The following is a 17,555-nucleotide window of genomic DNA, read 5'->3' as shown; positions in this document are numbered from 1 at the left end:
TGCTCCGCAACGGGAGAGGCCACAGCAGTGAGAGGCCCGCGTACCGCAAAAAAAAAAAAAAAGATTGTCCTTGCAAAGTCCGGACATGTGGCTTGTCCAATGACCATGGGATAAATGGATAAAATGACCATGGAGATGGTGGAAAGGAACCCCTTTCCACTCAGGTAGTGCTGACTCACTTTGGGGACTTCTGGCCAGTAATGAGAAGGTGTTGATGCTGATAGAGGGTCCTGCTAGGGAGGCCAGGAATCTGTGGGGTTAATTCCTCGGTCAATTCCTTGGCTTATCCTCTGTGGGATAGAAGTGAAGCGGAGGGGGTCGCTTAAGTTCCATCTGAGGGGTCTTTGAACTAACTCCCTGCCTCAGGGATAGGGATGTAGGGATACCACCTAAGTTGTGTGTCCTCCAGCAAGCCCCTTCCTCACTCTGGGCCTCTGTTTTCTCATCTGATGGATGAGGTATTTGGGCCAGTACTGTCCTCAGTTCTGGCTTTCTCTGATTCTGGCTCCCAAGCTGAACCCCTCTGGGAGACTGGGGAACTCGGCAAGGCCGGGGGGAAGGCAGCAAGGCTGGCTGGGGTGTGGGATGCTTGGGTTCCTTTCCACCCACAAGGGCCTTGCCCCTGTTCCTCCTGGCCAGGCGCCTCCCTCTTTGAGCCACACCAGGCCTTCTCCTACCCAGCCCCTATCCCCCCCCCCCCCCCCCCCCAAGCCTTTCCTCTCCGGTCACAGCCCCTTCCACACACTGCCAGGTAAAGCCTGGAGCTGACGATGGGATCCCACCTCTCAGGTCCTTCCCTCCTTCCCTCCCTCTCTGGCACCCATTAGCCAGCGCAGGCTGTGGGGGTGGCGGCTGCCGTGTCTCCGCGCCAGGCCCAGCCCCCAAAGACGCACCTGTTCTGACCTGCTGAGCAGGTTCCCAAGTTTCTGCTGTCGTTGTTGGCCACGGCGTGGGAAGCAGATCTGGGGGAGCTCGGAGATCCCAATCACGGCTACTTGCGGGTAGCTACGGTTGGGTGGGTGGAACGGGGCCGGGTCCCCGAGTGGAGATCCTAGTGGGACAGGCAAGTGCGGCAGTGCCTGAGGACTCCGTGACTTCCTGTCTTCTGGGTCGGTGCCCGATCCAGCTCTAGAGCCGGCTCCCAGGGAGAACTCAGTGGAACTTCAGAAACACCAGGCAGCTCTGCCTTTTGACCGATGCCTCTGTCCCTGGGAGCCGAGATGTGCGGGCCTGAGGCATGGCTGCCACTACTGCTCCTGGCATCGTTTACAGGTAGGACTTGCTTCAGGATCCTTGCTTCTGAGCCCAAGCCAACACACACACACACACACACACACACACACACACACACACACACACGCACTCCCTTTCCTTTTACTCTGAACTGAGGAATCAATCTCTCTCTCCCACCTCCAGCGGATAGTAGTGCCCCCAAAAGAGCCACTGTAGCTCTCCTGCTTCATGTCCCCTTCCAGCCCCAGGCCAGGTCATTGGGTCTGGGGTCCCTGACCACCTCAGCCAAAGGGCTGGAGCTGTCTCTTGGGGAAGAGACATGGTGACCCATTGCAGGTGGCCAGGGAGGTAGAACTGGTGGGGACCCTTTCACCCCAGGTTTTCCTGGAGGTTCCCTCGCCTACACCCTGGGCTTCAGAATTGCTGACTGGGGCTGCAGCTGGTTTCCCCAGTCATCAAGGTGAGGGAAGCCTGATGCCCAGAGAGCAGACAGGGTCTTTCTATCTCCTTCTCCTCTGTTCACGATATCCTAGAATACTGTTGGGTGACTACAGGGGAGCTGGAAGCTCTTCTCTCTCTGGCCCCCTCTGTCCCTGAGCACACTATGAGGTACCAGGGTGGGAATCAGGCGGTTACTCAGAAGAGTGGGGGTCTAGGGTAGGGCACCTTCTAGAGTGTCCTATTTTCTCAACTAGATGCCTTGTATCGCTCTCGTGTAATGTATATACAGAAGATATAAATTATAGGAATTTATAATCTTCAGAGTGGGGGAGAGTATATGTGTGTGTGTGCGTGCGTGAACATAATGAGTCCACGGTAGGTGGGATTCTGTAGGCTGTTCCCAGGATAATGGGCAACTGAGAAATCTTTCTCCTTGGAAAGACAAGGCCTTATCTATATGGGACAGTTGGACTCCCAGTCCCAGGATCAGTAGTGACGGAGCCTCAGTTGTCCAGCAGGGCCTAGCAGTGATGTCCCCCAACCTCCATCCCCAGCTAAGGCTGTGTGGAGGAGAGTGAGGTCTAGACGTGTGGATGGGTAGGGGCTGCTTCTGCTCTGCTCTTATAATGGAAAGGCTGTTGGCCCAGCCTCCAATCGCAGGTTACTGAAACTCCAAGCCCTGCCATCCCCCCTACCCCCTACATCTTAATTCCCATCTTCCAGACAACCTTCTCACTCGCTTAGGCCAAGAGGGCGGGGCCTGTTTGCTGGGGCCAGGGAACTCGGCAGTCATTCTCCTGTAGGATCTACCCACGCCTAAAGAATGGAGCCATGATGTCTCAGGAGTCAGAAGTTACCAAAGAGATCATCGATTCAACTCCCTCATTTTACAGATGGGAAAACTGAAAGAAACAGATAGGCAAGTGAGCTAACAATATTACTCAGTGTTAGAAATGTAACCAGGGTTAGCGTCTTGGTCTCCCAGTTCCTAGTTCATTAAAGCATAGTGCCTGAGTGCACACTAGGGATAGCCAGGGTGCTGGATGCTGGAGATGCAGCAGTGAACAAGACAAAGTCCCCAGAGAAGCCAGGGAAGGGTAGAGGACACCCCTTCTAGTTGGGGCGTCACCCCAACCTTGCCCAGTGCCTGGACAGGTGCTGTGGCTACCCGGCTCCAGGGAAGCTGGTGCCCAGTGAGCCATGATCTACCGCTATAACCTGCACGGAGCCGGAGGGTGCTCTGAAGGCTGGAACTCAGACTCCAGGTTCCTAGCCCGAGGATCAGATGTGCCCACCTAACTGCCACCCCTATTCTGGCTCCTCTGTAGGCATCTCCTCAATGGCCCCCAGGAAACTAGAGTGTTTCTTGTCTCTGAAAAAGCCTTGGACTGGGAAGTCAGGAGTCTTGGGTTCTGGTCCCTTTCCTGCAATTAATTTGCTACACGACCTTGGGCAACTAAGAAACTAGACTTCAGCAGACCAAGAGGTAGAACCAGATGATCCCTATAGGCCTTCCAGCTCTGAAAGCCTGTGGCTGCGTAAATACGCAGCCCCGAACTGAAGGTGGGTGCTGGGTGCTGGAAGAGGCGGTGAGTCTGGCTGTGGTGACAGAAGGGGGAAATGTCCTGACCCCATTTCTCAGTGGGGACCAAGGGTAGCTTTACCCTGGATATTGCCTTCTGCCCCTGCACTGCTGCAAATTAGTGCCCCCACCAAGTCCTGGGCCATTAGAGCTCTGAGCCCCAGGGCCTTGCCCCACCCCTGACAGGGAAAGGAGCCCAGGCTAGGGAGGCACCTCGACACCACAGCTCTTTGTCTCTCCTTAATAGGATGAGTTTCCAGGTGAGGTCCCCTCCCTTCTCCCTCCCCATCTCCTGCCCTGGGCCTGAGGGACCTAAATCTACAGATATCCCTCCAATAGGATCCTAGTTCCTAGATCTATTTTGGGGCCCAACTGAGCCCTGCACGGGGTTCTCTGAATTCTGAGGTCTCTCCTCTGAGGGTTAGGACCAGCTTTCTGTCTGAAGTTAGTTTCCTAGAAAGGGAAGGGCCCCATCCCTGCTTTTCTACTCCTGTTTACGGAGGGGGGCAGGCCCTTTCCTGTAGGATCTACCCAAAGCTGGGGAAGCCAGAAAGGCAGGCTAGCTTCCCTGCCCAAGGTGGGGAGAACTAGGGGGAATCCCAGGGAAGCCCTGTGGCCCCATTGACCTTGGTCCCACCCCAGTGTTTCAGGGAGCTGGGCTAAGGGGACCCCAGCCACAGAGATGGCAGTGAGGGGCTCATAGTAGAGTCCACAGTCCCAGCCTCTAGACCCCAGCCTCGGGATCCTGGGGTCCTCCAGGCAAAGTGAAGGGGGGTCAGCCACCGTGGGGAGCCAGCCTAGTGAGGAGAGAACGCCTGGGCTTCCCGGCCTTCCAAACTTGCCCTGGTGCTAACCAAAGTCTGGACAGAGAGAAGGGATGGGGGTGGGGTGGGGAGCTGAGTCAGGAGTGAAGGGAGGAGAGAAGCCTAGGGGTTGGATCTGGGAACAGAATCTAAAATGCGAAGGTCAAGTTCAGAACTGGGGGCAAGCCACCAAGCCCCCTGGAGCAGGGCTGTGCAGGAGGGGGTCGGGGTCACTCTTTCACTGAGGCAGGGAGCCTCTGGCCTCAGAAGTTTACCCACAGTTCTCAGGCCACCCTCCTCCCCTCTAGCCTTTAAAACTGGCTGGCATGTCCTGAGAAATGGGTTGAGGTTGTGATTTGGGGCGGGGCAGAGCTGGCCACACTTGCAGAGATGTGGGAGGGGGGTGGTTGGCTGGCAGGACTGGGGAGGGGTTTAGGATCTCAGGAGTTTGGGAGAAGCGGAATTCTGGGTCTCCCACCCACGGTGTGGCTGTTTTGGTGACTCAGCCGGGCTCAGACTCTGGCTCCCTGGGGGTTTAGGGGACTTACCTGTGCTGGAAGCTGTGTCTGGGCCAGAGCCGGGGCTGCCTCAAGGCCTGTCCTCCCCCATTGTTCTCACCTCCCTTTGTGATTGGTGTGGCCCCCCTCCCCATCCACTAATCTGTGGTGGGCGTTTTGCCCGGGTTGGGAAGCTCTCACTAAGCTGGGGGGCTTAGGACAATGTGGGGTAAATGAGGGAGGTGGATGAATGCAGAGGCAGAATCTTGCTGGTTTTCAAATTAGCATGCCAAAGCCAAGGCTATGGGGGGAAGGATGGAAGAAAAAAAGTGCTGGGTTGTGTATATCACCTGTCCTGAATGGGGGGCTTCAGGGCTCCCCTCCCACGTCCTTTCTTATCCCAAACTCACCCACACATTCCACCTGTCTCTGGTGGAGGCTGCTTCTGTGGGGTGAGGGGAGGCAAGAGTTAACAAAGGAGAGTGAGACCCTAGACAGCTTGGACCCCTCCCCCTAGCCCCAGGCAGGGTCTCCCCCCACCACTTCCCACCAAACCTACACCAGACAACCCTCACCCCAGGCCTGGAGCTAGAGCTGGTTTTTCTGGTGGTGGCAGCAGCAGAGGCCTGACGGAGATTCCCAGGGAGAGGCCTCCTTGGGGGGCCAGAGGTGCTGGAGGGCCTGGGGGCGTGGCTGGGGGGTGAGAAGGGTGGGGGTCCTTCTAGTAGGAACCTGAGGAGCAAGGGTAGAGAGAGCTTTTGTTTTGTTCTGTTGGGGAGTCCTTGATGGTTATTTCCCATCACCCTGGAGGGACAGTGACCTCATCTCTGGGTCCCCCCACCTGAGATGCATCTGCCCTCAGGTCTGGGGTGGGGTGGGGAGGGCTGCCTGGGCGACACTCCAAACGGGTGCAGAGGCGAAGGCGCCGAGCGACACACCACTGACCTAGGGCAGCTGAGACAGACAGACAGCCGTGCAGAAGCCAAGAGAAACCGACATGAAAATATTTACTGTGTGTGCACATTCACACACACACGCATTTCATAGCCCCCTCTGGATGCAGACAAGCACACACGCTTTCCTGAAATGTGCAAAATGCCCCCAAGTTCATGCAAAGAGACAGCCTCTCCTGCACGTTAACCAGCACTGAGACTCCCCAGACCCTCACCCAAAGATGTACGTTCAGACGCAAAAGGCTCACACTTATTCCCTTCTTCCTACTCACAGGCCCATCTCTAGGACCCCACTGCGTACCCCTAGATATACTAGCAGGGGATGCTGAAGGAGACAGTCTCCTCAGAAAGAAAAGCCTCCTTCCCCAGAGATGCTGTCATCTGCAGCTGCCAGCCTGTTGCCCCTCTGGAGATCAGAGGCCGGGCCTCACACAGATAGGAAAGTCGGGACCCAGGCACAGGGTGGGGAACAGGCAGCCAGCCCAAGCCAGGAATGGAGGGCCTGTCTGGGAGCAGGCAGGGTACACAGAGGGCAGGGCCCCAGAGAGGCCCGTGGGGGCTTGGCCCTGGGTGGGGGAGGCTGAGGGCAGGGATCCCGTCTGGCCAGTTGGGCCTGTTCTCTCCCTTGCGCAAGGTGGTGGCTGGTGGTGACTGAGGCTAGGCCTGCTGTGCAGCAGTGGCTGAATCACCCAGGCTCCTGATGAGCATCCTGGTACTCCCAGAAGCAGGGGGGGGGGGGGGGGGGGAGGGGGGGGGAGGGTCAGAGGGAGGAGTGCCCAGCCAGCAGAGTCCACCAGGCTCAGGAAACAATTTGCAGCAGAAGGGTCCGTGGGCCTGGCCTGGCTACTACATGCCCGCAGGGTGACCTCACCAGGCAGGCGGAGTGTCTCCTTTGCTCTGGTGACATCGTCATGCTGATGCTGGGTGGGCACTGGGTGGGGGAGAGAAGTGGGAGGCAGTCCTGGCCTACCTTACCCTGGGAGTATGAGCTTCTGGGTCCACTGAGCCCAGGACGGGGATTCTAAAGCCCAAGTTCTCTTTTCCTTCTCTTGCAGCGTGCGTGTGTGTGTGTGTGTGTGTGTGTGTGTGTGTGTGTGTGTGCGTGTGTGTGTGTGCATGTGTGTGTAAGTGAAGGAAGGCGTTGCTCAAGCTGATATGCTCCCACTAAACAGTGGATTTAGGACAATGGGGAGCTCACCCAGAAGGGACTTTCTGGTTTTACTGGGTTCCTCAACCTGCAAAGCTTGGGCTTATCACTTGGGTTCATGGGGATCTCGGACCCACAGGTAGGGATGTGGAAGATTGGACTCGGACGTGTGCTGGGGACTTGATGCATGTTGTACCCTAAGAGGGTATTTTTGGGAATTCCCTGGCAATTCGGTGGTTAGGACTCTGAGCTTCCACTGCAGGGGGCATGAGTTCGATCCCTGGTTGGGGAACTAAGATCCAGCATGCCGCTGTGTGGCAAAAAAAAAAAAAAAAAAAAAAAAAGGTATTTTTTGGTGGGGGAAATGTGAGTGATTCGTGTTGGGGAGGGGCCAGCTGGTTAGCAAGTGTAGGGATGGGGATGGAATATATGCCATCTGACATTGTCCTAGAAATAGTCTTTGAAATGGTTTGAGTGTCCCAGTGGAGCAGGCCTTGGACTCCCTGTGACCTGCATGGACACCAGTGTTCAAAGCAGAGGAAGTACTGGGAAGCCCCTATCTCAAGCCCACCTCCAGCCCTTCCTTGGCAGCCCTGCTCCCTCTGGCGCCAGGAGGAGGTGTCTGGGAGAGGTGCAGATGGTTAGCTGGACTCCCAGGCTGGGCTGGGTGGGACCAACATCAGCTTAGGCAGGTCAGGGCCCTGGTATCTGGCCCTGCAGGTCTGTCCTGTCCCGTTTGGGACCTCCCAGCTCCCAAGAGTATCCTCCCTTCCTCCTCCCTTGCAAGCAGGGCCATGGGACCCCCTTCCTCTGTCCCACGCTCTGCCTCACTGGAACCCTCTGGTCCACTCTAGCGGGGCTTCACTTTCTCCCTCCATGCCTGACGCCCTGCATCCCCTTCCTTCTCCCTAGGTCCAGTCTGGAGGTGTTTCCTTTGGCAGAGAACCCAGGTAGCCAGCCTATCCTGTCTCTAATGTTGTCTCTAAGGCAAGCCTAAGGTTGCCATGCCAACCCCCTCCCTGCCCAGCCCAACCAAAGACTGCACATTCCTCCTCATTCTCCCCTTTCCTTCTTCCGCCTGTCTCTCGCATTCATTCATTCACACACCCATTCACTCAGTCAGTCAGTCAATAAACATTAACTGAGCACAAATTATGTGCCAGGAATGCAGACCACTGAGCACTAAATCAGAAACCGTGTTTCCATATGTGATGTGAGACCGAGTTTATACTCTTGAGGTTCTCAATCTGGTGGAAGAGGCAGACAAGAAAATAGCAAATACAATCTGTGGTATAGAGTACTACGATGGGTCAAAGCAGGGTGCTAGAGGAGAACAGAGGAAGGGCACCTCACTCTGCCTGAGGTGGGGGTGGGGGGAGGGAGGACTCCAGGAGCAAGTGATGTCTAAGCAGAGTCTTCAAGGATGAGTAGGAGTTACCCAGACAGTGATGACTAGGAGCTGCCAGACATAGGGAGGAGGGCGTTCCAGCAGGAGCTCCAGGTGGAAGCAAGGTGAGGGCCAGCAGGGTGTGTGAAGTGCTGGTCAGAGGCAGGAGCTTTGAACTTTTGGGAATTGCTGCATATGCATTCCAATGCAAGGAGCTCTTGCCATCCCAGAGAGCCTTCACTCTGTCTGCAGCCTCAGCCCCCGGCACTGTGTTTCACACGCTTTATTCCACAACTCCAAATTTCTTTCTTCCCCGCCATGAGATTCCCCGGCCATGCCTCCCTCATAAATTACTTATCCTAGAAACCCAGGAGTTGTCTTTGAGACTCTTCTCTCTCTTTCTGATCAGTGACCAAATCCTGCCAAACTTCCCCTGGAACTGTCCCGTCCTCTCAGCGGCACGGTGCAGGATGGCAGCTGGAGGGTCCTAGTGGGTCTCCTGTCCCCAGTCTCCCTACTTTCTAGTCTGAGGGCACACGCCCATTGGCTTCATGCTTTAGGGACTCCCTGTGTCGTCTTGGCCAAATCTGAATTCCTTTGCCTGGTATGGAAGGTCCTGGGTGATTTTTCTCTGACCAGATGTCCCACTTCCTGCTCTGCCTTAGTTCTGTCCTCTCCTCTCTGCTTCCTGAACCAGCCAGCCTCTCCACCTCCTTGGGGTTCGCCCACCTTGGTCCCTTACCTGGGACCCCTTTCCAGGTCTCATCCCCTCCTGATTCTACCCAACTCATGCATGAGCCCCTCCCATGTGACTCGGGACCACTGTGACTGTCCCATCCCACGACTAACCTGCAACACACCACTAAGCACTAAATCAGAAACCATCACAAGTGTTTCCATAGCTGTCTCCAAACGTATCTCCTCTTCCAGAATAAAGCTCAGGTTCTGTGAGTGCAGGAAATGCATCCTTCTTTGCAGATAAGGCTACATGATAGATACCCCTGACTGCTTCATACTGCTCCTCGTCGATGCGCAAAACACTTGCCTTTTGTCACTGGCCCCTATCTCTGGTCCTCCGATTCTGGCTCACGGTTCTGACCCTGTCATGTGTGTCTGTGCTGACCTCGTATCTCTGGGCCTCTGACCTAGGGCCTTTCTGTCTTCGGTGACTTTCTCATTCCTGTCTCTGAGCCTTGGTTCGTGCCCTTCCTCCCACATAGAATACCTTCTTCTCTCTGGGAATCCAGGTCTCTCATCTTAAAGCCATGAAAAGACTGTTCCGAAGGGCCTGCTGGTTTGGACCCTTCCTACACTACATGCCCCATCCCAGACACCAACTGTTCTCCACCCTTGCCTTGGTTCCTGGCCACACTTTCTGAAAGCATTCACTTTTCCTCCCCCCCTTGGTAGGTTGAGCCTTCTGTGAAAGTTTGTCCATGGCTTCCCATCTTTGTGTGCACAAAACCCATTTCCCGGAGCTCCCTGAGGGCAGAGGCTGGGTCTCTCCTCTTGTTATAGCCCCCACCTTACAATTGCTCAGGATACAATCCTGGGCTGAGAGAGGGTATGACTCTTCCACATACCACCTGTGTGGCCTTAGGCAAGTCACTTCCTGTCTCTGGGTCTCAGTTTTCTCATCTGTTAAACGGCGATAATAACACCTGCCTCTTGGGAATGTTTTGTGAATCTAATGAGGTAATGGACTGAACGTGCTTTGCAAGCATAAAGTGCTCCAGGAGTTCCGGGCTGCCTTTGCGGACATTATCATTGTGGTTAAGTGTTCCCCCGGCTCTGGCAGCGCCCCTAATCCTGGCTGCTTCTGTCTGCCCCCCTGCAGGTCGGTGCCCGGCGGGCGAGCTGGAGACCTCGGACTTGGTGACCGTGGTGCTGGGCCAGGACGCAAAACTGCCCTGCTTCTACCGAGGGGACCCGGGCGAGCAGGTGGAGCAAGTGGCATGGGCTCGTGTGCATGAGGGCGAGGGCGGCCAGGAGCTGGCACTTCTGAACTCTAAATACGGGCTGTACGTGAGCTCAGCCTACGAGGGCCGCGTGGAACAGCCGCCTCCCCCAAGGAACCCCCTGGACGGTGCGGTGCTTCTGCGCAACGCGGTGCAGGCGGACGAGGGCGAGTACGAGTGTCGCGTCAGTACCTTCCCTGCCGGCAGCTTCCAGGCGCAGCTTCGGCTCCGCGTGCTGGGTAAGTGGGGCCCATTGGGCATGGGGGCGGGTGCTGTGTGTGCAGAAGCACCAGGTCCTCAGGCCCCGGGTCTTGGAGGGCAGAAGCTGGAGGCGGGGGGATGCAGAGATGGAGCGGGCAGAAGCGGAACAGGAAGAAGAGGTGGGGCCCTGTAGAGATGAGGGAGCTTCATTTAGCCACCCCCCCTCACTCCAATCCAGAAATTCTCTCCAAGTGACCCCAAAAGCTTGATACTGCTTGGTCAGGCTTGGGGAAGAATCCACGTATTAGGCTGTTCTTCCTTCTGCTGATCTGAAATCTCCCTCTCGGTTGCTTTCACCCACCCCAGCAAGATGACACAGGCTTATTCTCCCTTCTGCACGACAGCCTTTCCACCAGCTGAGGACCTCTGTCATGCCCCACCCAAGCCTCTTCTTCTTCAAGCTAAACTTACAGGTTTCTGCAACAGTTCTACTAAAGACACTCATTCAGAGCTTCCCTCACCACCTTGGGCTCCATGGTTTTAGAATGTGGTGTCTAGATGTGGACATGCAGACCCAGCTATGACCAGTGTGGCTGTGCATGACCAGTGGGGCTGAGACCTTTCCTGATCTGGACCTTCAGTGAATGTGGTTGGAGACCACAATCACCTTTTAAACCACCACTTTGCACGGATGCCCTAGACTTATGGTCAAGTTAAGTCTTTTCCATTCTGTGCTTGGACTGTTAATGTTATGAAGATAAAAATAAATAAAGGCCTTTATAGTTTCCCTTTATCTACATGGAAGTTAGTAATACCAGCCTTGGTAGAAAAATCTGGGTGTGGATCTTGGCTTCACCACCTAATAGCTACTGATCTGGAATAAATCATTTAACCTCCCTGGGCTTCAGTTTCTTCAGCTGTAAAATACAGATAGTAACACCTACTTCGTGTCTGTTGACAGGATTAAAAGAGACAACGTTTGTAAAGTGTTTAGCACAATTCTGGGCACATAGTAAGTGCTTAATAAATGATGGCTATTATTATTATTATAGAGATGTTATCTGGTTAGTTTTTTAATTACTTCATTATTTTTATTTGAAAAATGACCCGTACTCATTGTAAAAAATTCAAGCATTGGAGAAAGGTACAAAGTCCGCTGAAATGCTGCCACTCACCTGGCATCTTTGTTGATGAAATAAAAGAAGAAAAAGGGGCCTGAAACTTTGCACCTGTGCAAGACTGAACCGGGATGGGGCGGGGCCTCCTGACAGGGGTTGTGAAGGTTGTGATTTCTGCCTCCCCCCCATCTGCAGTGCCTCCCCTGCCCTCGCTGAATCCTGGTCCAGCACTAGAAGAGGGCCAGGGCCTGACACTGGCAGCTTCCTGCACAGCAGAGGGTAGCCCAGCCCCCAGCGTGACCTGGGACACAGAGGTCAAGGGTACAACATCCGGCCGCTCTTTCACGCACTCTCGCTCAGCTGCTGTCACTTCAGAATTCCATCTGGTGCCCAGCCGCAGCATGAATGGACAGCCACTTACCTGCGTGGTGTCGCACCCTGGCCTGCTCCAGGACCAAAGGATCACCCACATCCTCCAAGTGGCCTGTGAGTACCTGGATCTTGGGTAGGGCGCCCCCATGGGCTCCAAGAGGATTGGTGAGATAGTGAGAGACCCTAAGCCACACCAGTCTGGCCAGCCTGGGTCCTGGAGGCCACCTTGTATGGCTGAGAGAGCACCAGTCCAAGGTAGGAGACCTGGAGCCCATCCCAGGTGACCTTGGCAAATCACTCTGACCTTGTGTCCTTCTGTTTACAAAGGAGCTGGCCCTGCTTCAGGGGTTGTTGGGAGAATCAGATATAAACATGGAATTAAAAGCATTTTGGAAAATAGTTTAGGATTTGAAGACAAATAGACTTGGGATGAGCCCTAGTTCTGCTGTTTACCAGCTATTATTCAATCTTATTAAGGTTCATTTTCTTCATCAGCAGAAGGAGTATTATTATGTCAACTTCACAGGGTTCTGAACGAATGCAGAGCCTCTCGCATAGCGCTTAGTGCATAGAAGGTGCTCGGTCGACAGTCGATATTGTTTTCCTGGCATTAGACTTTGAACCTCTCTGGAGGATAGCACTGTTTTCTACTCATACTAACCCAGCATTTGGCACTAAGTAGGTCCTCAACAAATGTCTGTGAAAGAAGTGAATGAACCGGAATTCCCTGGTGATCCAGTGGTTAGGACTCCATGCTTTTGCTGCCAAAGGCCCGGGTTCGATCTCTGGTCGGGGAATTAAGATCGCACAAGCTGCGCCACACGGCCAAGAAAAAAAAAAAGGAATGAATGAACTAGTAGGATGGTTAACCCTTTGATGGATCAGGGAGTGTTTGCTGAGCACCTGTTCTGTGACTAGCGCTATGCTACGGACCACGGGGGATTCAGAAAAGGTGTGCCACATTGCTGTGCAGAGGGACTTATAGGCTCATTGCACAGGTAAACCCATGTGGACTCTCTGAACTTCGAGAGGGGAGGGAGCTGTCAGTAAGGCGGGGCTGGGCTAGCTTTGGCCGCAGATGAGTAAGATGGAGAAGGGCAGGGGGAGGCTATTCCAGGCAAAGTGGGGCCTGGGGCGGGGGCCCTTTGAGGAAGAGCACGATCAAAGGTATCATTTCCATTCTTTCTCCTCCAACTTTTCATTCCAGTCCTTGCTGAGGCCTCTGTGAGGGGCCTTGAAGACCAAAAGCTGTGGCAGGTTGGCAGAGAAGGAGCTATGCTCAAGTGCCTGAGTGAAGGGCAGCCTCCTCCCTCGTACAACTGGACACGGTAAGGGCCTAGCTTGGGACCAGGGTCTTTCCCTCAGGACCAGCACATACTCACCGTGGGCTGGGACAATATATTCTGAACCCCAGATAAATTAGGGCACGTGTTCAAACCAATACAAGAATATGCATGGTCACCAAACATTGTTGTTGCCTTGCACCTAGGAGTGTAGGATACATGGTAATTGGCAGGAAATTAGCTGATAAGTCCTTGGCTTTTTTTCCCTTAACTTTAAAATTGTGAAATATAATACAGCATTTCAATGTTAATACTTTATATATTTATGTAAGTGCCTAAAATGAAAAAGACAAAAAGATACAGCTGACTGTGACTGTTGTGAAACTAACACTCTTCGAGTCACTACCAGGTTGCTAGCACCTCAGAAGCACCCACCCATCTCTGCCAGTTCTTTGACTTTTTTTCAGGGTCTGAGATGTCCAGACAATCAGGGAGGGGTCAGGGACACATGTGTGTGAGCCCATGACAGGCTCACATGTGAGCAGATGAGCCATGCATGTGGCCTTGTGCCTGGGGCTGTGTTCATGTATCCTGCCATGAAACATCGTGGGTGCTGGAGCATGCAGTCACACTGTCCAAGTACATCTGAGCCCCGATAGGAAGGAACAGTCCTGTTGTGTGGACTTTATATACCGTGTGGACCTGGTACCTAGCGCGGGATGACGTGATGCCTATGGAGCTTGTGGGACGGCACGCGTGTGGATCTTCCCCAAGTGTGTGTGTGGGTGCCTGGGTCAGGCTGGGCGGCAGGGAGAAGGGACCTCTGCCTAGACCTGCCTAGGGGAAGGAGGGGCACCGTGGGAACAGCCGGTGGCTCTGGGTGACGTCATGGGGGAGGGAGGTGGAGAGCTGCCCGGGCACGTTGGGTCGTGGCAGTCTCAGCCCTCCCCAGCCAGCACCCATCAGCTTCCCTGTCCTCCAGGCTGGACGGGCCTCTGCCCAGTGGGGTACAAGCAGAAGGAGATACCCTGACCTTCCCCCCGCTGACCACTGAGCACAGTGGCACCTACGTCTGCCACGTCAGCAATGAGCTCTCCTCAAGGGATTCTCAGGTGGATGTGGATGTTCTTGGTAAGCACTGGGGCAGAGGCTGGGACCTGGGCCAAGGGCCTGGTCGGGGGACAGGGAGCAAGACAGAGAGAATGAACTGGGAGAGGATTGATTTGGAGGGGGCTGGACTGCATGTATTTTGCAGAGGGCCAGGCTGAGGGGGTGGTCCTAGGACGTGTTTTGTGAGGACAGTGTGTGGGGGGCTGTGGAGTCCGGGGGCCGGTCAGGGATCTGGGCATCGGCCTCAGACAGTGGCCTGTCTCCAGCAGACCCCCAGGATACCACGGGGAAGCAGGTGGATCTGGTGTCGGCCTCCGTGGTGGTGGTGGGTGTGATCGCTGCACTCTTGTTCTGCCTTCTGGTGGTGGTGGTGGTGCTCATGTCCCGATACCATCGGCGCAAGGCCCAGCAGATGACCCAGAAATAGTGAGTACTGGCCACTCATGGGCGGGTAGAGGTAAGCAGGGAACAAAGGGGAGGCAAGCAGGAGGTGGGCCAGGACCGAGGAGCGAGAGGAGACTGGGCGGCCTGACATCTGAGGAGCTTGTGGACCAGAGGTAGGCAGAGCCAGTCTTCTGGGAGGTGAGAAGGGCCTTGGGGCCTGGGTCGCAGCTGGATGAGGGGAGCCACACTGCCTGAGTGAGGGTCAGATCCACATGCACGTGTATCACAGGGGCACACACACGCTCTGCAGCCGCACCGCCACCTACAGCCACTCACTCGCACTTGCAGGGACAACCCAGCGCCCACACCCTCCAGCCCCGGCTCACATAGGCTTGGCCAGGCTAGGTTCACCTTGGGAGGCTACCACTACCCTCAGCTCCTGACCAGGGGGTGTCTTCCCAGTGAGGAGGAGCTGACCCTGACCAGGGAGAACTCCATCCGGAGGCTGCATTCCCATCACTCGGACCCCAGGAACCAGGTGTGTGCCAAGGTTGGATGCATTCTTGGGGCCGGGGCCCCTCTGCGGACCAGAAGCGCAGCCCGCCCCCAGGTCTGGCCGCCGCTGACTCAGCCCCGGCAGGTCTGGAGCTGCTCTGGGTTTGCTGGGCTCCTTCAGAGGGCCCCCTTCAGCAACCCCCTTCGAGGCTGCTGTGGGAAGCCACCCTCAGCACTGGTTTCAGGGCGGGATGAGGGTGGGATGAGGGTAGGGGTGGGGGAAGTGAGGATGTTTGCATCGAGGAGAGAATGGACAGGTCAGGCTGGGGGGAAGGTGATTGGGGGGAGGCTGGGGGAGGACAGAGGTGAAGAGGCTGAGCGCTGTTCTGACTCCTCCCCCATGTGCGGGCCTTGCAGCCGGAGGAGAGTGTAGGGCTGAGAGCCGAGGGCCACCCTGATGGTCTCAAGGACAACAGTAGCTGCTCTGTGATGGTGAGGCCCCCGGCCCCACCGGCGTCCCTCCCACTCTCCTCAGGCCCCTCTCCGGGTCCCAGATGTGGTGCGTCAGCTGCCCCTTCACCGGTCCCTGATACCTCAGACTCATGCTGCCCCATCCCATCCCCTCCCCGCCCCGCTATGCCTTTGCTCTCTAGTCTCCCCTTCCCCAGGCCTAACATTCATTCCTGGCCCCCCATCTCTGAGCCGTTGAGCAACCATAACCCCTGCTTGTGCCTTACCTCTGACCCCAGCGTGCCCCAGCCGACCCCCTCACGTCTGGCTGCCCTGCCTTGGTTCCTGACTTGCCCTCCGCCCTTGGTCTCCAGAGCGAAGAGGCAGAGGGCCGCAGTTACTCCACGCTGACCACAGTGCGGGAGATTGAAACACAGACTGAACTGTTGTCTCCAGGCTCTGGGCGGACAGAGGAGGAGGAAGATCAGGATGAAGGCATCAAACAGGCCATGAACCATTTTGTTCAGGAGAACGGGACCCTGCGGGCCAAGCCCACGGGCAATGGCATCTACATCAATGGGCGGGGGCACCTGGTCTGACCCAGGCTTGCCTCCGTCCCCTAAGCCTGGCTCCCTCTGCTGACATGGAAGATTTCAGCTCATCCCCAGGGAGCCTCCCTACACACCTCATTTCCTGAGGAAGATGCTCCCCACCCCACTGACTGCTCGACCTTTTCCTCCGGTCCTTCTGTTGGATGACGGAAGGGCTCTGCTTGTTGAGTCCCTCCCACAGTGTGTGCAGGTCACTGTGTGTGCATTAGTGCTTGTCTGAGTGTGCACTGTGTGTGCGCGGAGGGGTGACCGTGCCCACGGTGTGCGTTGTGTTGTCACGTCAGAGTCCAAGTGAACCATGGTGTGTGTGCCACAGGGTTCAGTGGCTGCATGGGGAACGCCACAGGGGATCGGTGCATGTGTCGTGTGGCTGTGTGACCTTTGCCTGTAAAACGCAGGTGTTTTCCTCAGACCCCAGAGCAGTATTAATGATGCAGAGGTTGGAGGCGGGAGGTGGAGACTGTGGGCCAGGTCCAGGTGTGCGGGCATAGCTGGAGCTGGAATCTGGCCTCCTGAGTGCGGGAGCCGGGCTCCCACCACTTGGGAGCTGTCAGGGCAAGTGTAAAGCAGTGGGCCTAGGGGTGGGCCAGAGGCTCAAACTGTTACAGAAGAAACCCTCTGCCCTCTGGTGGCCTCTGGGCCTGCTGCATGTACGTATTTGTTGTACGTAAACCTGCACAGTGGAGCATCTTTGAGGACTACTGCCCCAAATGCATTCATAAGACAAAAGACTTTTTATAAACTTTTGATTCACCTGGACATTTATTACTGCAAGGACTGCTTAAAGTGACATCAGCCTACACAAGAATTCAGCAAAGCTAGACCTTGCTCAGGTCCTACCCCAGGGGGTTAGTTCCTGTGGTTCTGAAAGGTGCTCCGTCTAAGGCATCTTAATCTAGGCAGGCTCTTGGGAGGGAGCCGAAGAGCTGATAGAGTTTGAAGGAGGGGTGTGCGCCCCTCCGTTACTGGCTATGGGAGGGTAGGTAGGGTCCTTGGCCCTAGGGGCTCCTGAGCTCTTCCCCTAGCCTCATGTTTTCTTAGTTGTATCCACAGTTGTTTGTGATCCCTTGGTGGGGGGCTGCTAGGACTTGGTGACAAGGGCTTCTGGTTTGGTTGTGGTGTAGGGGGGAGAGAAGAGTGATTATAGACCAAGGGAGGTGAAGGAGCTGCTGGGAGCAAGAATGTCTCCTTTTCCCCAGGGGTCTCAGGGTTACTAACTTGGGTCACTAACTTCCAGCCGTTTCTCTGGTTGGGATTAGATAAGGTCCATTTTTGCCTGCCCCACCCAAATACATTCAGCCAGAATATCTAGATTTAGTGCCCAAACCCTGCTCAGCCCGAACTCTGCTGGATTTCTGGACCAAAGGAGAGACTCTCATCCCCTGCTCTCCAGCCAGCCCAGGACTTTGGAGGTGGAACCTGAAGATATGGAACTCTAGTATGTATATTTTGTGTAAATATGTTCATATTTGTACATAAAAAAGATATTCTGTTTTTAAATAAACAGATAAAACCTGTTCTTTCCGGTTC

The 17,555-nt window shown here is 55.3% G+C and overlaps 1 protein-coding gene across 8 annotated transcripts; it reads left to right on the top strand.

The window, feature by feature from the left end:
- The first annotated feature begins 880 nt into the window (after window positions 1-880).
- Window positions 881-17,545, top strand: NECTIN4 (nectin cell adhesion molecule 4). Of its 8 annotated transcripts, none has more exons than XM_027095213.1 (10): window positions 956-1,272; window positions 7,569-7,606; window positions 9,881-10,240; window positions 11,516-11,806; window positions 12,900-13,020; window positions 13,958-14,106; window positions 14,352-14,511; window positions 14,932-15,007; window positions 15,382-15,456; window positions 15,714-17,544. In XM_027095213.1, exons 1-10 carry the CDS (start codon window positions 1,238-1,240, stop codon window positions 16,011-16,013), a joined length of 1,605 nt encoding a protein of 534 aa, XP_026951014.1. In that variant the 5' UTR covers window positions 956-1,237; the 3' UTR covers window positions 16,014-17,544. The 8 variants fall into 8 exon arrangements, with proteins under 8 accessions (XP_026951018.1, XP_026951014.1, XP_026951012.1 ...); XM_027095214.1 differs by lacking the exon at window positions 956-1,272 and adding an exon at window positions 1,929-2,593; XM_027095217.1 differs by lacking the exon at window positions 7,569-7,606 and having other exon boundaries at window positions 881-1,272; window positions 14,355-14,511; window positions 15,789-17,545.
- The last annotated feature ends 10 nt before the right edge of the window (window positions 17,546-17,555 follow it).

The sequence above is a fragment of the Aethalodelphis obliquidens genome, unplaced genomic scaffold (genome assembly GCF_003676395.1).
Source record: "Aethalodelphis obliquidens isolate GAN/ISIS:26980383/991018 unplaced genomic scaffold, ASM367639v1 scaffold90, whole genome shotgun sequence".
In the NCBI taxonomy this organism is placed as follows: Eukaryota; Metazoa; Chordata; class Mammalia; order Artiodactyla; family Delphinidae; genus Aethalodelphis; species Aethalodelphis obliquidens.
The sequence above is the reverse complement of the archived record's forward strand: the minus strand, read 5'-3'. Positions and strand labels throughout refer to the sequence as shown.

What these genes read in the sequence shown, in the direction of transcription:
- NECTIN4 (XM_027095211.1), top strand. Translation starts at nt 1,197, where the DNA reads ATGCCTCTGTCCCTGGGAGCCGAGATGTGCGGGCCTGAGGCATGGCTG. An exon ending in GCTTCGGCTCCGCGTGCTGG is followed by an intron (nt 10,241 to 11,515) that starts GTAAGTGGGGCC and finishes CCCCATCTGCAG; the next exon opens with TGCCTCCCCTGCCCTCGCTG. An exon ending in CAGCAGATGACCCAGAAATA is followed by an intron (nt 14,512 to 14,931) that starts GTGAGTACTGGC and finishes GTGTCTTCCCAG; the next exon opens with TGAGGAGGAGCTGACCCTGA.